This window comes from Saccopteryx leptura, chromosome 10, assembly GCF_036850995.1.
Source record: "Saccopteryx leptura isolate mSacLep1 chromosome 10, mSacLep1_pri_phased_curated, whole genome shotgun sequence".
Classification (NCBI taxonomy): domain Eukaryota; kingdom Metazoa; phylum Chordata; class Mammalia; order Chiroptera; family Emballonuridae; genus Saccopteryx; species Saccopteryx leptura.
In genome coordinates this window covers 19,482,203-19,497,892 of record NC_089512.1, presented here as the reverse complement: position 1 = coordinate 19,497,892, position 15,690 = coordinate 19,482,203, and the positions used below count along the sequence as shown (strand labels likewise).

Here is a 15,690-nt window from a genome sequence, read left to right as displayed (position 1 = left end):
AGCCACACCCGCCCCCAGTGCTGACGGACTCTTTCCGGGTGGCCAGGGTGTCTCCCCAACAGCACCAGCTCACCCCTGGTCTCGGTGCTGTCCCTGTCTTGTGCTCAGCCCTTCGGGTCCCTAACCGGAAGTCCTTTGGGGACTCTTAACCTCAACTAGGACCGCACAGAGCCATGAGCTCCACCCGCCAATTCTGCTGGCCTCATTTGCAAATATAAATTTGGGAGGTAGGATTGTACAATTGATGTCTTCTTCGCAACAGATGCACAGGGAGAATACGCCTCACGTTTTTTAAAGACCTGGATGAGATCTCGGAGGATCACTCCAAGTCCTCTGTCGCTCACCAGCCTGGCGACCTTAACTTCTCTGCGCCTCCGTCTCCTCATCTGTGACCCAGGGAGAGCGGTACCTGAGCCTCGCTGGGCTGTGGTCAGGACGGGAAGGCGATTCTGCAACTCAGCTCCGAGCACGCTGCCCGACACACCACCGGACTCCTGGAGGGTTGATTTCCAATCACCTCTCCCTCTCTAAAGCAGCTCTCTCAATGGGTGAATTCTTAACACTGCTATTTCCAGTGGGGAATAAGGAGGAAATCTCAAAGTCTCGGGATGGGCATGCACATGGGCATAAAAAGATCGGTGGGGAGCTCCCTCCTGCCACTCACCTTCAGGAAAAATCTCTTCCAAACCAGCGAGAAATTTCCCAACAGTCCCCAGCAGCCAGTGTGCCCCGAAGCTAAAGCTGGTTCGAAAGCATTAGCGAGACCACATTCCTTTGGCTCTTTTCTGAAAATCCATAAATGTGCGCTCACATATTAAATAACCCGTAATTATGCCTGCTCAACACTAACTCTCTTTTCTTTTTTAGGGTTGCATAAAAAAAAAAAAACCCTGCCCCTGACAGGAATAAAGGGCTATATTAAAACCAGACTTACAGAAGGGATCCCAAATGAAAGCTCCGTTTCCATCAGCTTAGGGGCCGAGAGACACTGAGCCGGGCCAGTCAGTAACCTCCACCCCGAGGCTGGTCAGCTGGGAGATGTCGCTCTCCACCCCCCAAACGGACTTAGCAAAAAGCCTAAGGCCAAGCATGAAGGCAGGGGTCCCCAAACTTTTTACACAGGGGGCCAGTTCACTGTCCCTCAGACCGTTGGAGGGCCGGACTATAAAAAAAAACTATGAACAAATCCCTATGCACACTGCACATATCTTATTTTAAAGTAAAAAAACAAAACAGGAACAAATACAATATTTAAAGTAAAGAACAAGTAAATTTAAATCAATAAACTGACCAGTATTTCAATGGGAACTACGGGCCTGCTTTTGGCTAATGAGATGGTCAACGTCCGGTTCCATATTTGTCACTGCTAGATGTAACAAGTGATGTGACATGCTTCCGGAGTCGTGAGGCGTGCATCCCACGTCACTGGAAGTAGTACTGTATGTGAGCGATGCCATGCTTTGCGTCTCTCACTGACCACCAATGAAAGAGGTGCCCCTTCCGGAAGTGCGGTGGGGGCTGGATAAATGGCCTCAGGGGGCCGCATGTGGCCCACGGGCCGTAGTTTGGGGACCCCTGCATTAAGGTCTTCAAACTGATCAATTGAAAAAGAGTCCCATTCCCGATCTCAACCGGAGGAACCAGAATATTTGGATGGAGCACTGGTCCCGGAGGAACCAGAATATTCTGATGGAGCACTGGTCCCGGAGGAACCAGAATATTTGGATGGAGCACTGGTCCCGGACAGCGAGAACCAGGCGCTCGCTCTGGGAGGCTGGTGCGGGCACCCGTGGCCACATCCCTCGGCAAGTGTCACTTCCCTCACTAGGACTAACTAACTGCCTTTCCCCACAGGCTCAATTAAGAGTCTGTGCCATTTCCCGGGGCACTGGTGCGGGGGGGGGGGGGGGGGGGGGGGCGGGACGGGACAGGCAGCCACAAGGAGCAGGTGGGGTGACACTGAACGATGTCTCAATCCGGGGTCTCCAGTGTCAGAGCTGAGGAACAGGGGGCTGGTGGAGGTCCGGAGCTGCAGCCTAACTGAATTCAATGCATAATGATGAGCTTTTTAATGGCATTTGATTGTCGCTAAATATGCCACAGCCTAAGGCCATCATTTAAAAGATAAGCCCAAAGGGGACTCTTCCAAGATCTAAATTTTAAAAATGAGGGGAATGGAAAAACATTACTTCAAATTCGGTCACATTCAGGGAATGTGCTGGGTCCACGCGGGGAATCGGCAAGGAAAAGAACGTCCCCCCTCCCACACCTTCCAGAGGAGGTCAGTGTGGCAGCCAGGGCCTTCTGGGTCCATGTGTGGGATTCTTACAAGCGTCTTGTTGTGTGGAAAAATAAAACCGTATGTGTTACGGAGCACACAGTTAACTGCAAAGAAAGGTGAACGTAGCTACTGAAAGGACTTAGGCCAGCTTATGGCCTCCCAGGAATGAGCCAATGGTCCTCTGGCCCTTCCCAGGTCTGTCCGCAGCAGGGACACACCGGCCTGGTGACCAGGAAGGGCTACATCCAGGGAGGGGCGGGCCTTCCTGGGTCTCCAGAATTTTCTTTCTGATTTCAACATTATATTGAGAAGTTCTAACCTGAATTTCCAAGCAGGTAAAAAAAAAAAAGCAAGGGCAGTAAATTCTAACTCTGCTTCAGGGATGGCCAGAGCGGAGGGCCTCGGGAAAGGGTGGCCTAGGGTTTCTCACCCACAGCAGTAAGAGCTCCGTGCGCATGTGCACCCCTGAGCGTGCCCGGGGCTGTGCAGAGTGCATGACGGCCCAGCCCCTGCTTGTTGTGTGTGGGGAACAGGGGAGCTGAGACCTTGAGACATCAGAGGCCTACCCTACGGGCACACAGACACACAGCAGCCAACACAAAGAGACAGTGAAGACGGCAGCCCACCTCCGGGGACAGCAGGGTGCTGTAGGCTCTACTTCAGAATGCATCGAGACTCTTACCACACTTCCCTTCACCACTGTTTACCCCACCCTGGTCCCAGCCACCATGCCTCCTTGCCCGGATTACCCTAATCTCCTAACAGGTCTCCTTGCTTCCATCTTTACTCCTCTTACGGCCTATTTTCAACAAGCAACTAGAACAACCTTCCTAAACTGTAAGTCAGATCACGTACTCTTCTGCTCCAAACCCTCAGTGGCTTCAAAGCTCACTCAGTATAAAAGCCAACATCCCTAGCAACATCCCCGAGGCCCTACACGATCTGCCCACACAGCCACCTCTCTGCCCTCGTCTTCTCCAAGCCCTCCCTCGTTCACCCTGCTCAGGCTGTTGGGGCTTCCTGCCTTCCACCAACGTGCCGGGGCCTCTGTCTCGTTCTTTTTGCTATACATATTCTTCCCCTGGTCACCAACAAGGCTTGTCCTTTATCAACCTTTTGAGTCTTGGCTTAAATGTCACCTTAATGAAGGCTTCCAGCTGCCATCCCATCCTAATGTTCTATTACTGTCTCCCCACTCCTCCCAGGTCCCTTCTCCGCTTTATTTTTCTCCATCACATCTTCCAATACAACAAACACTTTTTTTTTTAAGTGAGAGGAAGAGAGATAGGGTCCTGCATGTACCCTGACCAGGATCCACCCAGCAACCCCCATCTGGGGAAGATGCTCAAATCAACCAAGCTATTTTTAGCACCTGGGGATAACGCTCAAACTAATTGAGCTATCTTTAGCACCTGGGGCCCTGCTTAAATGAATTGAGCCACTCACTGGCTGTGGGAGGGGAAGAGGGAGAGAAGGGGGAGAGGGAGGGAGAGAAAAGGAGATGGTCACTTTTCATGTGTGCCCTGATCGGGAATTGAACCCAGGAGGTCCATATGCCACGCCGATGCTCTATCTACTGAGCCAACTGGCCAGGAACAACAAACATAATTTTATTTCCCTAGTAGAACAGAATAGAAGCTTCATGAGGACAGAGATTTCTTTTGGGAGGGGGGCTCTTTTGTTCAGACAAGTATCTATAGCTTAAGACAATGTCTAACATCTAATAGGTGCTCAACAAAAATGTGCTAAGTGAATGAAAGGAGTGTTTACCTCCTAGCGTTTCAGAAGGGCTTCCAAGGAGCCGTATACTTCCTGAAACTGAACGCCAAGTTTTGCTTTTTTTTTTCCCCCTCTGGGTAGTGATTCTACAGCCTTCGAGTCTCAAAGGGATTTGTGACTCAAAAGAACTTAAAGAACCACTAACACAGATGCTTAAATTTAACAAGGATTATTATAGGTTTCTTCAAACAATGAATCACCTTCATTCATAGATATTTGCCAAAACAGAAACACACGGTCCACGAGTGGTGTGATCACACTGTGTTCTTGCTTCAGAATCTGCAGCACAGAGTCCAGAGATCTGCCTTGGGAATTTCTATGAGCAGATTATGAATAGGTAGCACTATGATCCTCACTGTCTGTGAGCCAGAAAACCGGTGAGAAGGAATAAAAATGTGTTTCACGGGGTTGGAGCCAATTCTAATACTCATGCAAGGCTGAAAAGAAAGCAGATGTAAGGCCGCTCACACACATGCAGAGCAGGGGAAGAGGCAGGTGGGGGGCCACTAAGGCAAACAGCTACCTCCCATCTAGTCCATCGCCTTGGAACCACGGGAAAATTACCATGATCTGGTCGCAAAATAACAAAATCCGGCCCTGGCCGGTTGGCTCAGTGGTGGAGTATTGGCCTGGCGTGCGGGAGTCCCGGGTTTGATTCCTGGCCAAGGCACACAGGAGAAGCGCCCATCTGCTTCTCCACCCCTCCCCCTCTCCTTCCTCTCTGTCTCTCTCTTCCCCTCCCGCAGCCAAGGCTCCACTGGAGCAAAAGATGGCCCGGGCGCTGGGGATGGCTCCTTTGCCTCTGTCCCAGGCGCTAGAATGGCTCTGGTCGCGATAGAGCAACGCCCTGGAGGGGCAGAGCATCGCCCCCTGGTGGTCATGACGGGTGGATCCCGGTCGGGTGCATGCGGGAGTCTGTCTGCCTCCCTGTTTCCGGCTTCGGAAAAATACAAAAATAAAAAATAAAAAAATAGGCCCTGGCCGGTTGGCTCAGCGGTAGAGCGTCGGCCTAGCGTGCGGAGGACCCCGGTTCGATTCCCGGCCAGGGCACACAGGAGAAGCGCCCATTTGCTTCTCCACCCCTCCGCCGCGCTTTCCTCTCTGTCTCTCTCTTCCCCTCCCGCAGCCAAGGCTCCATTGGAGCAAAGATGGCCCGGGCGCTGGGGATGGCTCCTTGGCCTCTGCCTCAGGCGCTAGAGTGGCTCTGGTCGCAATATGGCGACGCCCAGGATGGGCAGAGCATCGCCCCCTGGTGGGCAGAGCATCGCCCCTGGTGGGCGTGCCGGGTGGATCCCGGTCGGGCGCATGCGGGAGTCTGTCTGACTGTCTCTCCCCGTTTCCAGCTTCAGAAATGAAAAAAAATAAAATAAAAAAAATAAAATAAAAAAATAATAATAATAATAACAAAATCCATGCCTGTTTCCCACCCACCCACCACTCACACCTCCCCAATTCCAAAACAAAATAAAAACAAGGAAACTCCACAAACGAAACCCTCAATCGTCTACCAGGCATCGCCGTATAATAAGAGTCAAACTCCATCCAGCGTGACGGGACTTACCTTCTCCTATCATAGACACCCCCACGGACATGCCCAGGAACTTGCTTTTGGTCCACACGTGAGTGTTGACGCACAGTCTCTTCTCCTTGCACTCACAGTAGAAGCAGGAGATGGGGGGGTGGTGGGACACCTGCTCGGCCACAAACCTCAGCTTGTAGCTTTCAGGAGGGTGCTCCTCAGCCAGCAGGTGTTCGTGGCTGGGCGGAGAGTGGGGAGCAGTCCTCTTGGGCTTGACCCGGTCCTTGGGAACTTCCCAGGAACAGTGGAACGTCTCGCCAATGATGGGGTTGTAGGGCTTCTTGGCCAAGGCCCCCTTGCGGCCCTCGTGGAAGGCGGTGAGATAATACTCCACAAAGCAAATGACTCTCTCCTCCGGCGTGGCTCCCGCGGTCACGGCCAGCAGCAGGTCGGGGTGCGCCATGAAGTCCGCGTACATCTCCAGCAAGGATCGCTTCTCCAGAATGAACGTGGGCAGCACCACCTGCATTTGGAAGGAGACAGCGTCAGACAGGGATCCCTGTGATGACCTGGAAGGGCTGAAAATTCACAGTGGCTTCAGCCAGGGGACGGTTTCTTTCGATTTGTACACAAATGACGAACCAGAGGAGACGACATGGAGGATACTGGGAGCTGCTGGAGTGGTGGCATCAATGCCAGCTTAGCTTTTTTTTTTTTTTTTTTTGTATTTTTCCGAAGCTGGAACCGGGGAGGCAGTCAGACAGACTCCCGCATGCGCCCGACTGGGATCCACCCGGCATGCCCACCAGGGGGCGATGCTTTGCCCCTCTGGGGCACCACTCTGTTGCGACCAGAGCCACTCTAGCGCCTGGAGCAGAGGCCAAGGAGCCATCCCCAGTGCCCGGGCCAACTTTGCTCCAATGGAGCCTTGGCTGCAGGAGGGGAAGAGAGAGACAGAGAGGAAGGAGAGGGGGAGGGGTGGAGAAGCAGATGGGTGCCTCTCTTGTGTGCCCTGGCCGGGAATCGAACCCAGGACTTCTGCACGCCAGGCCGACGCTCTACCACTGAGCCAACCGGCCAGGGCCAACATCAGCCTAGCTTTGTGGACAAGACTGAGTGACTTCCTTCTCCGCTCACCTGGCCTAAAACAGCAACCCCGTCTCTCTCCATTGCCACCACGCTCAGCACGCAGCTCTCCTTTACTCCGCATTATTTAGAGTGTGAAGAAAAGAGCTTGGGAGGGCTTCCTCATGGTCTTTCTGACATCAGGCACAAGGGGGATGCTCAGGGTGTTCCCACAAACACGGACATTGGGGTTTGCTGGCACCACATCAAAGGGGGTCCAGATAGACCGGAACCCACCACCAGTGCGCGTGTCTATCCTGTTAGAAGAGTAGCGTATAGCCCCAATGAGACCAGGCCGGGTCGGAGTGTGGCAAGGGCCCCCTGGCCCCAGTCTCCAGGAGACAAGGCCAGTTATCAGGCAATGTCCACAGACGGGCTGTCACAAAGAGGGGCCACTCGGGCCAGAAGAAACCAACAGAAATGACAAAGCAGCAGGCTGGCACTTCACAGAGCATCTTTGGGGAAATGGACTAGCATGGGCTCCCCTAGGTTTGTGATGGGCCCTGTTACTGTAAGGAAGTAGAAACCTGAGCGGCTCTGACAGGGATGGGACGAAGAAACTCCTCCTTGGCCCATAGTGGATCCAAGTGGTCGCTCACGCACCACACAACCCAAATGCCTGTAACCCAGTGGTTAGGTCATTGAAAGCAGAAGAAGGATGCTCTGAAGCTGGGCTGGAAAGCAGGCGACTCGTTCCCACTGCTGATACGCAAGGGAGAGAGAGCCTGTTTCTCACTGCTCGACGGTGATGCTGCAATGACTAAGTCTCTGGGCGTCAGCACGCCACCCTCTCAGCCACATGGCCCAGCTCTGTCTGACCTGGAGCTTCTCCCACTGCTCCTCCTCCGATGGAATCACGGGGTTTTGAAGCTGGAAAGCCTGGCCTTGACCTGCCGGCTCCTCCTTGACACCCTCCGAGTAAGGGACGAAGAGCCACAGTACTTCAAGATCCAGCAGGTTGACCAAGGTTACGCAGCTGGTGCACGCTCTCTCTTTACATGACCAAGCCTGTTCTTCCTCACACAGTCCCCAACTGCAGAGACGAGCTCTGCAATGGTGTGCAGGGGAGGACGGAGCTGCAGGACTTAAGAAAAACACACACATGACACAAGTAAAGAAAAGATGGGTACAGGGGACTCCCAGCCTCTAGGACTGAGAGCCCAGATCTCTGCAGCCTCATCGTATTTATTTGTTTCTTTACTCAGTAAGCAACTTAGCAGAGCATCGGCTCGGTAACAGAGAAGGATGATTAGCTAGAACCTTGCAGGTATGCAGGAAATGGCTGAAAGGTTCAGAAGCTTCCATTAAACAATCTTATCAGTGCTTGGGGGCGGGGGGCAGCGTTCCGCCCCCCGCAGGGCTTGGCGTTCCCAAATCCGCACCCAAGACTGGTTGTGAGGGCAGCTTTCTACCATCCTCCTACACCAGTCTCCCATGAGAACATTTGCAAGGGGGCACATCCTGTAACCCTGCCTCCGCTTCGGCTTGCTAAGGCCCTTCCTTACCAAGCGCACAGATACAATGGAAGACACATGTCCTGAGAGAAAGACAGACAGACAGGGCCTGAGATGAGCAAAGCGCAGAAATCTCAGAGGAAACCAGACAAAGCCCGGCCCGCTGGAGAGAGGAGGTTGGTATCTTTTCAATGTTCTTCTATCTTTCATTTAGAAACTGTCAGGAGAAAACGGACCTGTGTTAGGCAAAAAGGCAGCCAGATGTAAAATTGAGAATGTAGCACAACCCAAGTAGCACGAATAGACCCCAAATGTTAACATATCTGTCTTCGTGACAGAACCTGAATGACTTCTACTTCTTTTTTTCTGAGTATCTTTCTGCTTTGCTTTCATAATGCGCTAGAAGAAGACACATTATTTAAAATACAACTCTGCAAGTCAGAAGAGATTCCCTACTTTTCCTTCTGCCACAGCTTGACAAAACTGAGCATCTGCCTGCTCAAGGGTCTGATCTGACCAGGAGATGTACACGGCGGCTCAGAAGGGGCCTTCTGGTGCCATTGTCACTGCTTCCTGTGTCCCTCTGCGGGACAGGTCATCCCTCAGCAGCCATGGCCACGTGCCCTGGGGCCTGCTCTTCCGGGCTGCCACACTCCCTGCGGCCTCCCGCCACTCAGGCGGGTGATGGCAGAGTAGGGGGGTGACATAACCCTAAACACTCACCCAGAATCACGCCAGTTCTCCTATAAGAACGCCCCCAGACAAGATGCTCCGGTTAGGGGCTGTGGGTTTAAGTAGGCTCCAAAACCCCCTCCAAAAGGCTAAATCAATTAAAAAGAAAAAGAAGCCACAAATGTCTACATAGCCTGTCTATTCCCAAACTACTGCACTTCCTGCTGTCTCCCGTCCGGGGCCCGGGACTCTCTAGTCAGGGGCAGGTCAGGACACAGCATGAGTATCTGCTTCTGGCTCTGAGAGCCCCTTCCCCTCAGAGGACGAGGGAGATGAGAGTTCACTGGACATAAGACCTGGGAAGGCTGGGCCTTCTCCTGTCACTGGTTAATAAATAATTGGGGGGGGCAGGAGGTGGCAGAGGGAAAGGGTGGGACCTCCACTCTTCCCAAAATGACAAGGCAATCCACCAGTCCAAGAACGATCGTTAACTTTACATTTGGGAGGGAGCCTTTGGCCGTTAAGAACAGTGCGCACGGCCACTATGGAAAACAGTAGGGAAGTTCCTCAGAAAGTTAAAACTGGAACTGCCTTATGACCCAGCACTCCACTTCTGGGGATATATTTGAAGACACCCGGCCCTGGCCAGTTGGCTCAGTGGTAGAGCGTCAGCCTGGCGTGCAGGAGTCCCAGGTTCAATTCCCGGCCAGGGCACACAGGAGAAGTGCCCATCTGCTTCTCCACCCCTCCCCCTCTCCTTCCTCTCTCTCTCTCTCTCTCTTCCCCTCCCATAGCCAAGGCTCCATTGGAGCAAAATTGGCCCGGGCGCTGAGGATGGCTCTGTGGCCTCTGCCTCAGGCGCTAGAATGACTCTGGTTGCAACAGAGCAACGCCCCAGATGGGCAGAGCATCGCCCCCTGGTGGGCATGCCGGGTGGATCCCGGTCGGGCGCATGCGGGAGTCTGTCTGACTGCCTTCCCGTTTCCAACTTCAGAAAAATACAAAAAAAAAAAAAAGATACCCAAAACACTAATTGAAAGAATCTATGCACTCCTATGTTCACTGCAGCCTTATTTACAATAGCCAAGACACAGAAGCAACCCAAGTGCCCATCAGTAAACAAGTGGATAAAAACAAAGCTGAGGTACACATATACAATGGAATATTCCTCAGCCATAAAAAAAAGAATAAAATCTTACTGTTTGTGACAGTATGGATGGACCTAGAGGGTTATTATCTTAAGTGAAATAAGTCAGTCAGGAAAAGACAAATACTATGATATCAATTATATATGGAATCTAAAGAACAGAAAAAGTGAACAAACAAAATTGAAACAGACTCAGATACAGAGAATTGACTGATGTTGGCCAGAGAGGGGGTTGGGGGGCTGGGTAAAAGAGGGGAGGGAATTAAGAAGTACAAATTGGTAGGTATGAAACTGTCACAGGGATGTAAAGCACAACATAGGAAATATAGTCAACGACACTAAAAACTATGGTGTCATAGGTACTGGACATAACGGAGGAACACGAAGGAAGGAAGGAAGGAAGGAAGGAAGGGAGGGAGGGAGGGGAGGGGAGGGGAGGGGAGGGGAGGGGAGGGGAGGGGAGGGGAGGGGAGGGGAGGGGAGGGGAGGGGAGGGAGGAAGGGCCTAACTAGAGGGTGGCACAGTGGATAGAGCATCTGATCGGACTGGGACGTGGAGAACTCAGGTTTGAAACCCTGAGGTCATCACTCTGCTGCAGCCCCCCCCCCCCAGTCAAGGCACATATGAGAAAGCAATCAGTGAACAACTAAGGAGACAAAGGAACTGCAATGAAGAATTGATGCTTCTCATCTCTCTCCCTTCCTGTCTGTCTGTCCCTATCTGCCCCCTCTCCTCTGTCACAAAAGAAAGGGGAGGGGAGGGGGAGGGAGGGGAGGGGTGGGCAGCGGAGGGGAGGGGAAGGGAGGGGAGGGGTGGGCAGCGGAGGGGAGGGGAAGGGAGGGGAGGGGTGGGCAGCGGAGGGGAGGGGAGGGGAGGGGAGGGGAGGGGAGGGGAAGGGAGGGGAGGGGTGGGCAGCGGAGGGGAGGGGAGGGGAAGGGAGGGGTGGGCAGTGGAGGGGAGGGGAGGGGAGGGGAGGGGAGGGGAAGGGAGGGGAGGGGTGGGCAGCGGAGGGGAGGGGAGGGGAGGGGAGGGGTGGGCAGTGGAGGGGAGGGGAGGGGTGGGCAGCGGAGGGGAGGGGAGGGGAAGGGAGGGGAGGGGAGGGGAGGGGAGCGGAGGGGAGGGGGAGGGAGGGGAGGGGTGGGCAGTGGAGGGGAGGGGAGGGGCCTGCACAGCCACCCGTCAGGAAAAGTACAGCTGTGGCACTAACCGGCCTCCCAGCTCCTGCCACACCATCTCTCCTTCCCCACACCGCAGCCAGGGTCTTCCTTCTAAAATCTCAACAGGAGATAAAGTTGAATCTGGGCTCCACCTTCAGTCTCACATCACCCCTCACTCCCGGCCCCTAGTCCTCCCAAGTCCCCCTTCCCCTAAACACACATTCACCCCTATGTTCCTTTTCTGCCCTCTCTCCTGCCTTGTCTAAATGACACAGCTCAAGGGTAGCCTCCTCTATGAAGCCTTTCCCAACAGCTCCTGCTCCCGAGGCTAAGCCAACAACGCCCTCCTTCAGATCTTCCCTGCACCCCCCCCTTATCTCCCTTAGCACCCACAAGGCTATTAAAGCTATAAAGAGCACAGGGACAGTTGGGAAACTTTTATGGTCGGCCATATAGGAAATAGTATTGCATTAATGATAAATTTCCCAACTGTGACAAATGTATTGTGTAAGAGAAATGCCCCGTTGTTCAGAGACACCCGTTGCAACACTCTCTTAAATAGTTCATCAGAAAATAAACATATACATATATATGCACCTATATGTGAGGGGTTGCAGAGGGAGAGGGAGAGAGAGGGAGAGAGAGGGAGAGAGAGAGGAGGAGAGAGAGGGGGGAGAGAGGGGGGAGAGAGAGAGGGAGAGACAGGGGGAGAGAGAGAGGGAGAGAGAGAGGAGGAGAGAGAGAGGGGGAGATGGAAGAGGCAGTGGAGACGGAGGGAGGGAAGAAGGGAGAAGGAATGCCAAGTGGAAGATAAAGGTGTATATGGGAGTTCATTGTACTGTTCTTGCAACTCTACTGTAGATCAGAAAATGTGCAAAATAAGAAGTTGAAGAAAAAAGGAAAAAAGGCTCTACTCAAGATGCAATACCTGAGTGATTTCCCAAGACAACCCTCCCAAAGCTGCGGACTCCGGGAGGACGGTCGCACAGCTAGCGCCAAGTCCGCCCCACGGGACAGGCACCCTGCACTCTCGACGATGGTGCTGGGCTTTGTCCGAGCGGACTCCGGGGGGACGGTCGGTCGCACAGCTAGCGCCAAGTCCGCCCCACGGGACAGGCACCCTGCACTCTCGACGATGGTGCTGGGCTTTGTCCGAGAGGAGAAAAGCCAAACACCTGGAGAGGGGGCGGGGCCTGGCCGGGAGCGGAACGAGCATTTCCCCTTCACCGCCTCCGAGTACAGTCAGACGGTGCGTGTGCCGAACACCGGACAGATGCTCTTCAAAGCCAGCACCTGAACACTCCGGGCAAGACGTCACGCTTTTCATTACAGCAGATTTTTCTCATACAATCTTCCGGCCTTTTCTTTTTTTGTGCCATTGCAAATAAGTCACTTAATCATCTGTTTCTTGGGCAGTGGACACCGGAGACACACAGCCAAGCGTTGGTGAGTACTAATTGGGCTGTCTGCCTCCGACGGAGAGGTGAGTGATGGCCCAGCTGTACAGACGACGGCATCCAAATGGCTGGAATCACTGCTGCAGATTTACGGAGCCATCAATAAGAGCTGCCTTCTCTGCCATTAACATAATTAAGACAATGAACTACTTTGGGGAGAGGGGGGGAAAAGAGACGATAGACACTCGGGACTCCGAGAACAATTAATTACATTTACAGCTGCATCAATCTAGAAGTAAATAATATTCAAGCCGGGCCTTTAGAACTTGGAAATAATCAATCGCCCATCAAGAAATTCAAAAGGACTCCCGGGAAAAGAGACAGTCCCTTCCTCCCAACAGGGAACACAATAGCTCTCTGCAAAAAAAAAAAAAAAAGGCCCAGATTGGGCGCAATGTTCTCCGAAGAATCGTTAGTTCCCTTAATCTTGAGAATTATCTACAGAACGCTCTGTCCTTAGACTGGCAAACCTGCCCAGTGCAAATAAGGGAGCAAAGAGAAACCAAGGCTGATCCAAGACTGATCTGTGTAATCTTTTAAAGAAACCGGGGGAAATACACACATACACACACACACACACACACACACACACACACACACACACCTAACAGATCATTCACACAGCCCAACCTTTCTTTACTTAGCCAATCCAATCCGTGTGGTTCCCTGGGGTTTCCTTAAAGTGCCAGCTCCCTTTACACCCACCTCCCCATGCATAGAACATTACCAAGGGCATCGATTAAAATTTTTGTCAGATGGAAAGACTTTGAAATAAAAATTTACTTTTTCCAAGAAGATATTTACTCCCTACAGAGACAGACAGCTGTTGAAATCACCCCCCATGTCCCCCGGAGTCCCCAAGCTGGGTCCGCAGAAGGGAATTGGAAACTGTGAGCTGAGGGGTCACCTCTTGGCAGCTTCAGCCACGTGCAGTCGGGCAAGCTCATCTCTCTAAGGCTCACTCCCTCAGCTGCAGAATGGGGACAATAAGAAGACGGCCTTCCTCGGTCTCTTGTGAGTATTAAATGAGAGAGTAAAATGAGCTCTGTGTCTACCTAGCACACAGCAAATGCTCACTCGCTGCCAGGGGTTGTTATGATCAGGGACCAGCATCCTTGTCTAGAGACCAGGGGAAGATAAAGACAGCGGAAATGAGACACAAACTGGCCCCATCATATGTCAGTGACAAAGCTGAAGACTAAAAGCAAGTCTCCTAATGACCAGGGCAGCCTCTGAGACCACCTCTGATGCTTCTGCAAATAACCAGTTCTTTGAGAAAAGAGAGATATTAATTATAGAAAGCAAGAACAGTGTTGTAAGAATGTATGAAAACCACATATAGACCCCAAGCCCAGCCCAGTGCTTTGGGACACACATTCTCAATAACCTGGGGGCAGGTACAACCAGTCCATTTTATCGATGAGACAACTGAAGCCCAGAAAGGTTTTGTCATTTTCAGGTGGCTAAATAAGGATAGAGTTGGAATGTGAACCCAAGGGGTCCAGCATAGGCTTGGTCATGGCCTATGCTGGACCCCTTGTCTCCAGGAGGCCTGAACAATCACCATCACTCACTGGAACTCTTTCTGGAAGAAGAGGATAAATGAGATCCTCCCGTGTGCCCAGGAAGGGAGCATGGAAATGACACACACTGCCCCCTGGTGGCACAGATGTATACAGACAAGTTTAGGGCACCCAGGCCACTACTATCTAGGACAAATATGATATCAATACATGGTCACCGAAAATGATTTGACATTCAGTGAGTGATGGGCACACAATGCAATCAACAGTTCAGATGCTATAGAGATGTTCACCTGAAACCTATGTACTTTTAGGGATCAAGGTCACCTCATTAAAGTTAATTTCTAAATTAAAAAAAAAAGGCAAACATTTGAGGAGAGGTAACAGGCTTTGGTTGACAGTATATTAATAACAAGATTCGGAGAAATGAGCTGAATTCTTCAGAAAAGGGAAGTGGAAGCAACATCTGGCAGATGGAAGATCCTGAATACCCACAGCTCTGCCTGGGGGCTTCTTCCCAGGGTAATCCCTGGAAATTCTGGCTCTTTCCATAAAAATTCCCCCTTATATAAGGAGGAGCTTGAGCACAGCCATGTTCATCTTTGCATATTGTGACTGGCCTGGGAAATTCTGCCTAATAAAATAATCCAATCAAAGAGGAACAAATTTTGTATGCTCAAGACGTCCGCTGTAGCAGAACCACAAGAAGGCATAGAGAAATAACAGGACCAATCATAGCTGGTGAACAACTACACAACAAGGCAACAACGGGTGGAACGGTCCACATCCATTAAAGTGCACACAGGTGATGATAATGTTCTTTTCCCGCAACCTGGTGGTGACTACATGGATGTTTGTTGTAGTGTGACCGAATCTGTGAGATCTTCCAACATCGGCAACCTGCTCTTCCCAATCTTCCCCTTCTTGGTAAGAGGGGTGTAATCTGTTACACAAGTGGCCCTCAATGGACCATAGCTCCTGGAACTCACACTCTTATACAGTCGTCTTCTCTTTAATCTGGCTGAACCCGTGACCTGGTTTAATCAATGGAGTAGAAGTGCCACGTAGGCCAGTTTGGAGCCAGACCTTAGGAAAGCTAATCAGCTTCTACTTTTGCTCTCTTGGAAGCTTTGAGCCACCATGGAAGACCTCTGGCTATCCGGCTGGAGAAGCCATATGGGAAGAACACCTGGAGAGAGAAATTTCCTACAACTCCACAGAGAGAGAAAGGCCCGGCAAGCCAGCAAAGTCTAGCCTACGACCAACCCACCCACCAGCTGACGACAACAGGCACACAAGTTACCATTGGCAAGACCAACAGAAGAACTTCCCAGCTGAGCCTAGCCCTGATTGTATAACTGTGGATAAATACAACAGCTATTGTTTTAAACCACTACATTTAAGGTGGTTAGTTACTCAGCAGTAGATACTTAGAACGAACAGCAATTCTGATTCTGATTATTATTATTATTCTAGTTGCACAGGTCAAAATCTTAGTCATTCTTTATTCCTCTCTCTCAAATTCCACATCCAATACATATGCAATAGGGTATTCACATCCTATTGGTACTACCTT

At 51.7% G+C, this 15,690-nt stretch overlaps 1 protein-coding gene across 1 annotated transcript in view; it reads right to left on the bottom strand.

Moving 5' to 3' along the window:
* Nucleotides 1-15,690, bottom strand: part of OSBPL10 (oxysterol binding protein like 10) — a 296,950-nt gene that overhangs the window by 11,249 nt on the left and 270,011 nt on the right. Inside the window, exon 8 of the mRNA XM_066350426.1 lies at nucleotides 5,622-6,102. Within this exon, the coding sequence (XP_066206523.1) occupies nucleotides 5,622-6,102 (481 nt within the window). The remainder of the gene's footprint in view (nucleotides 1-5,621; nucleotides 6,103-15,690) is intronic.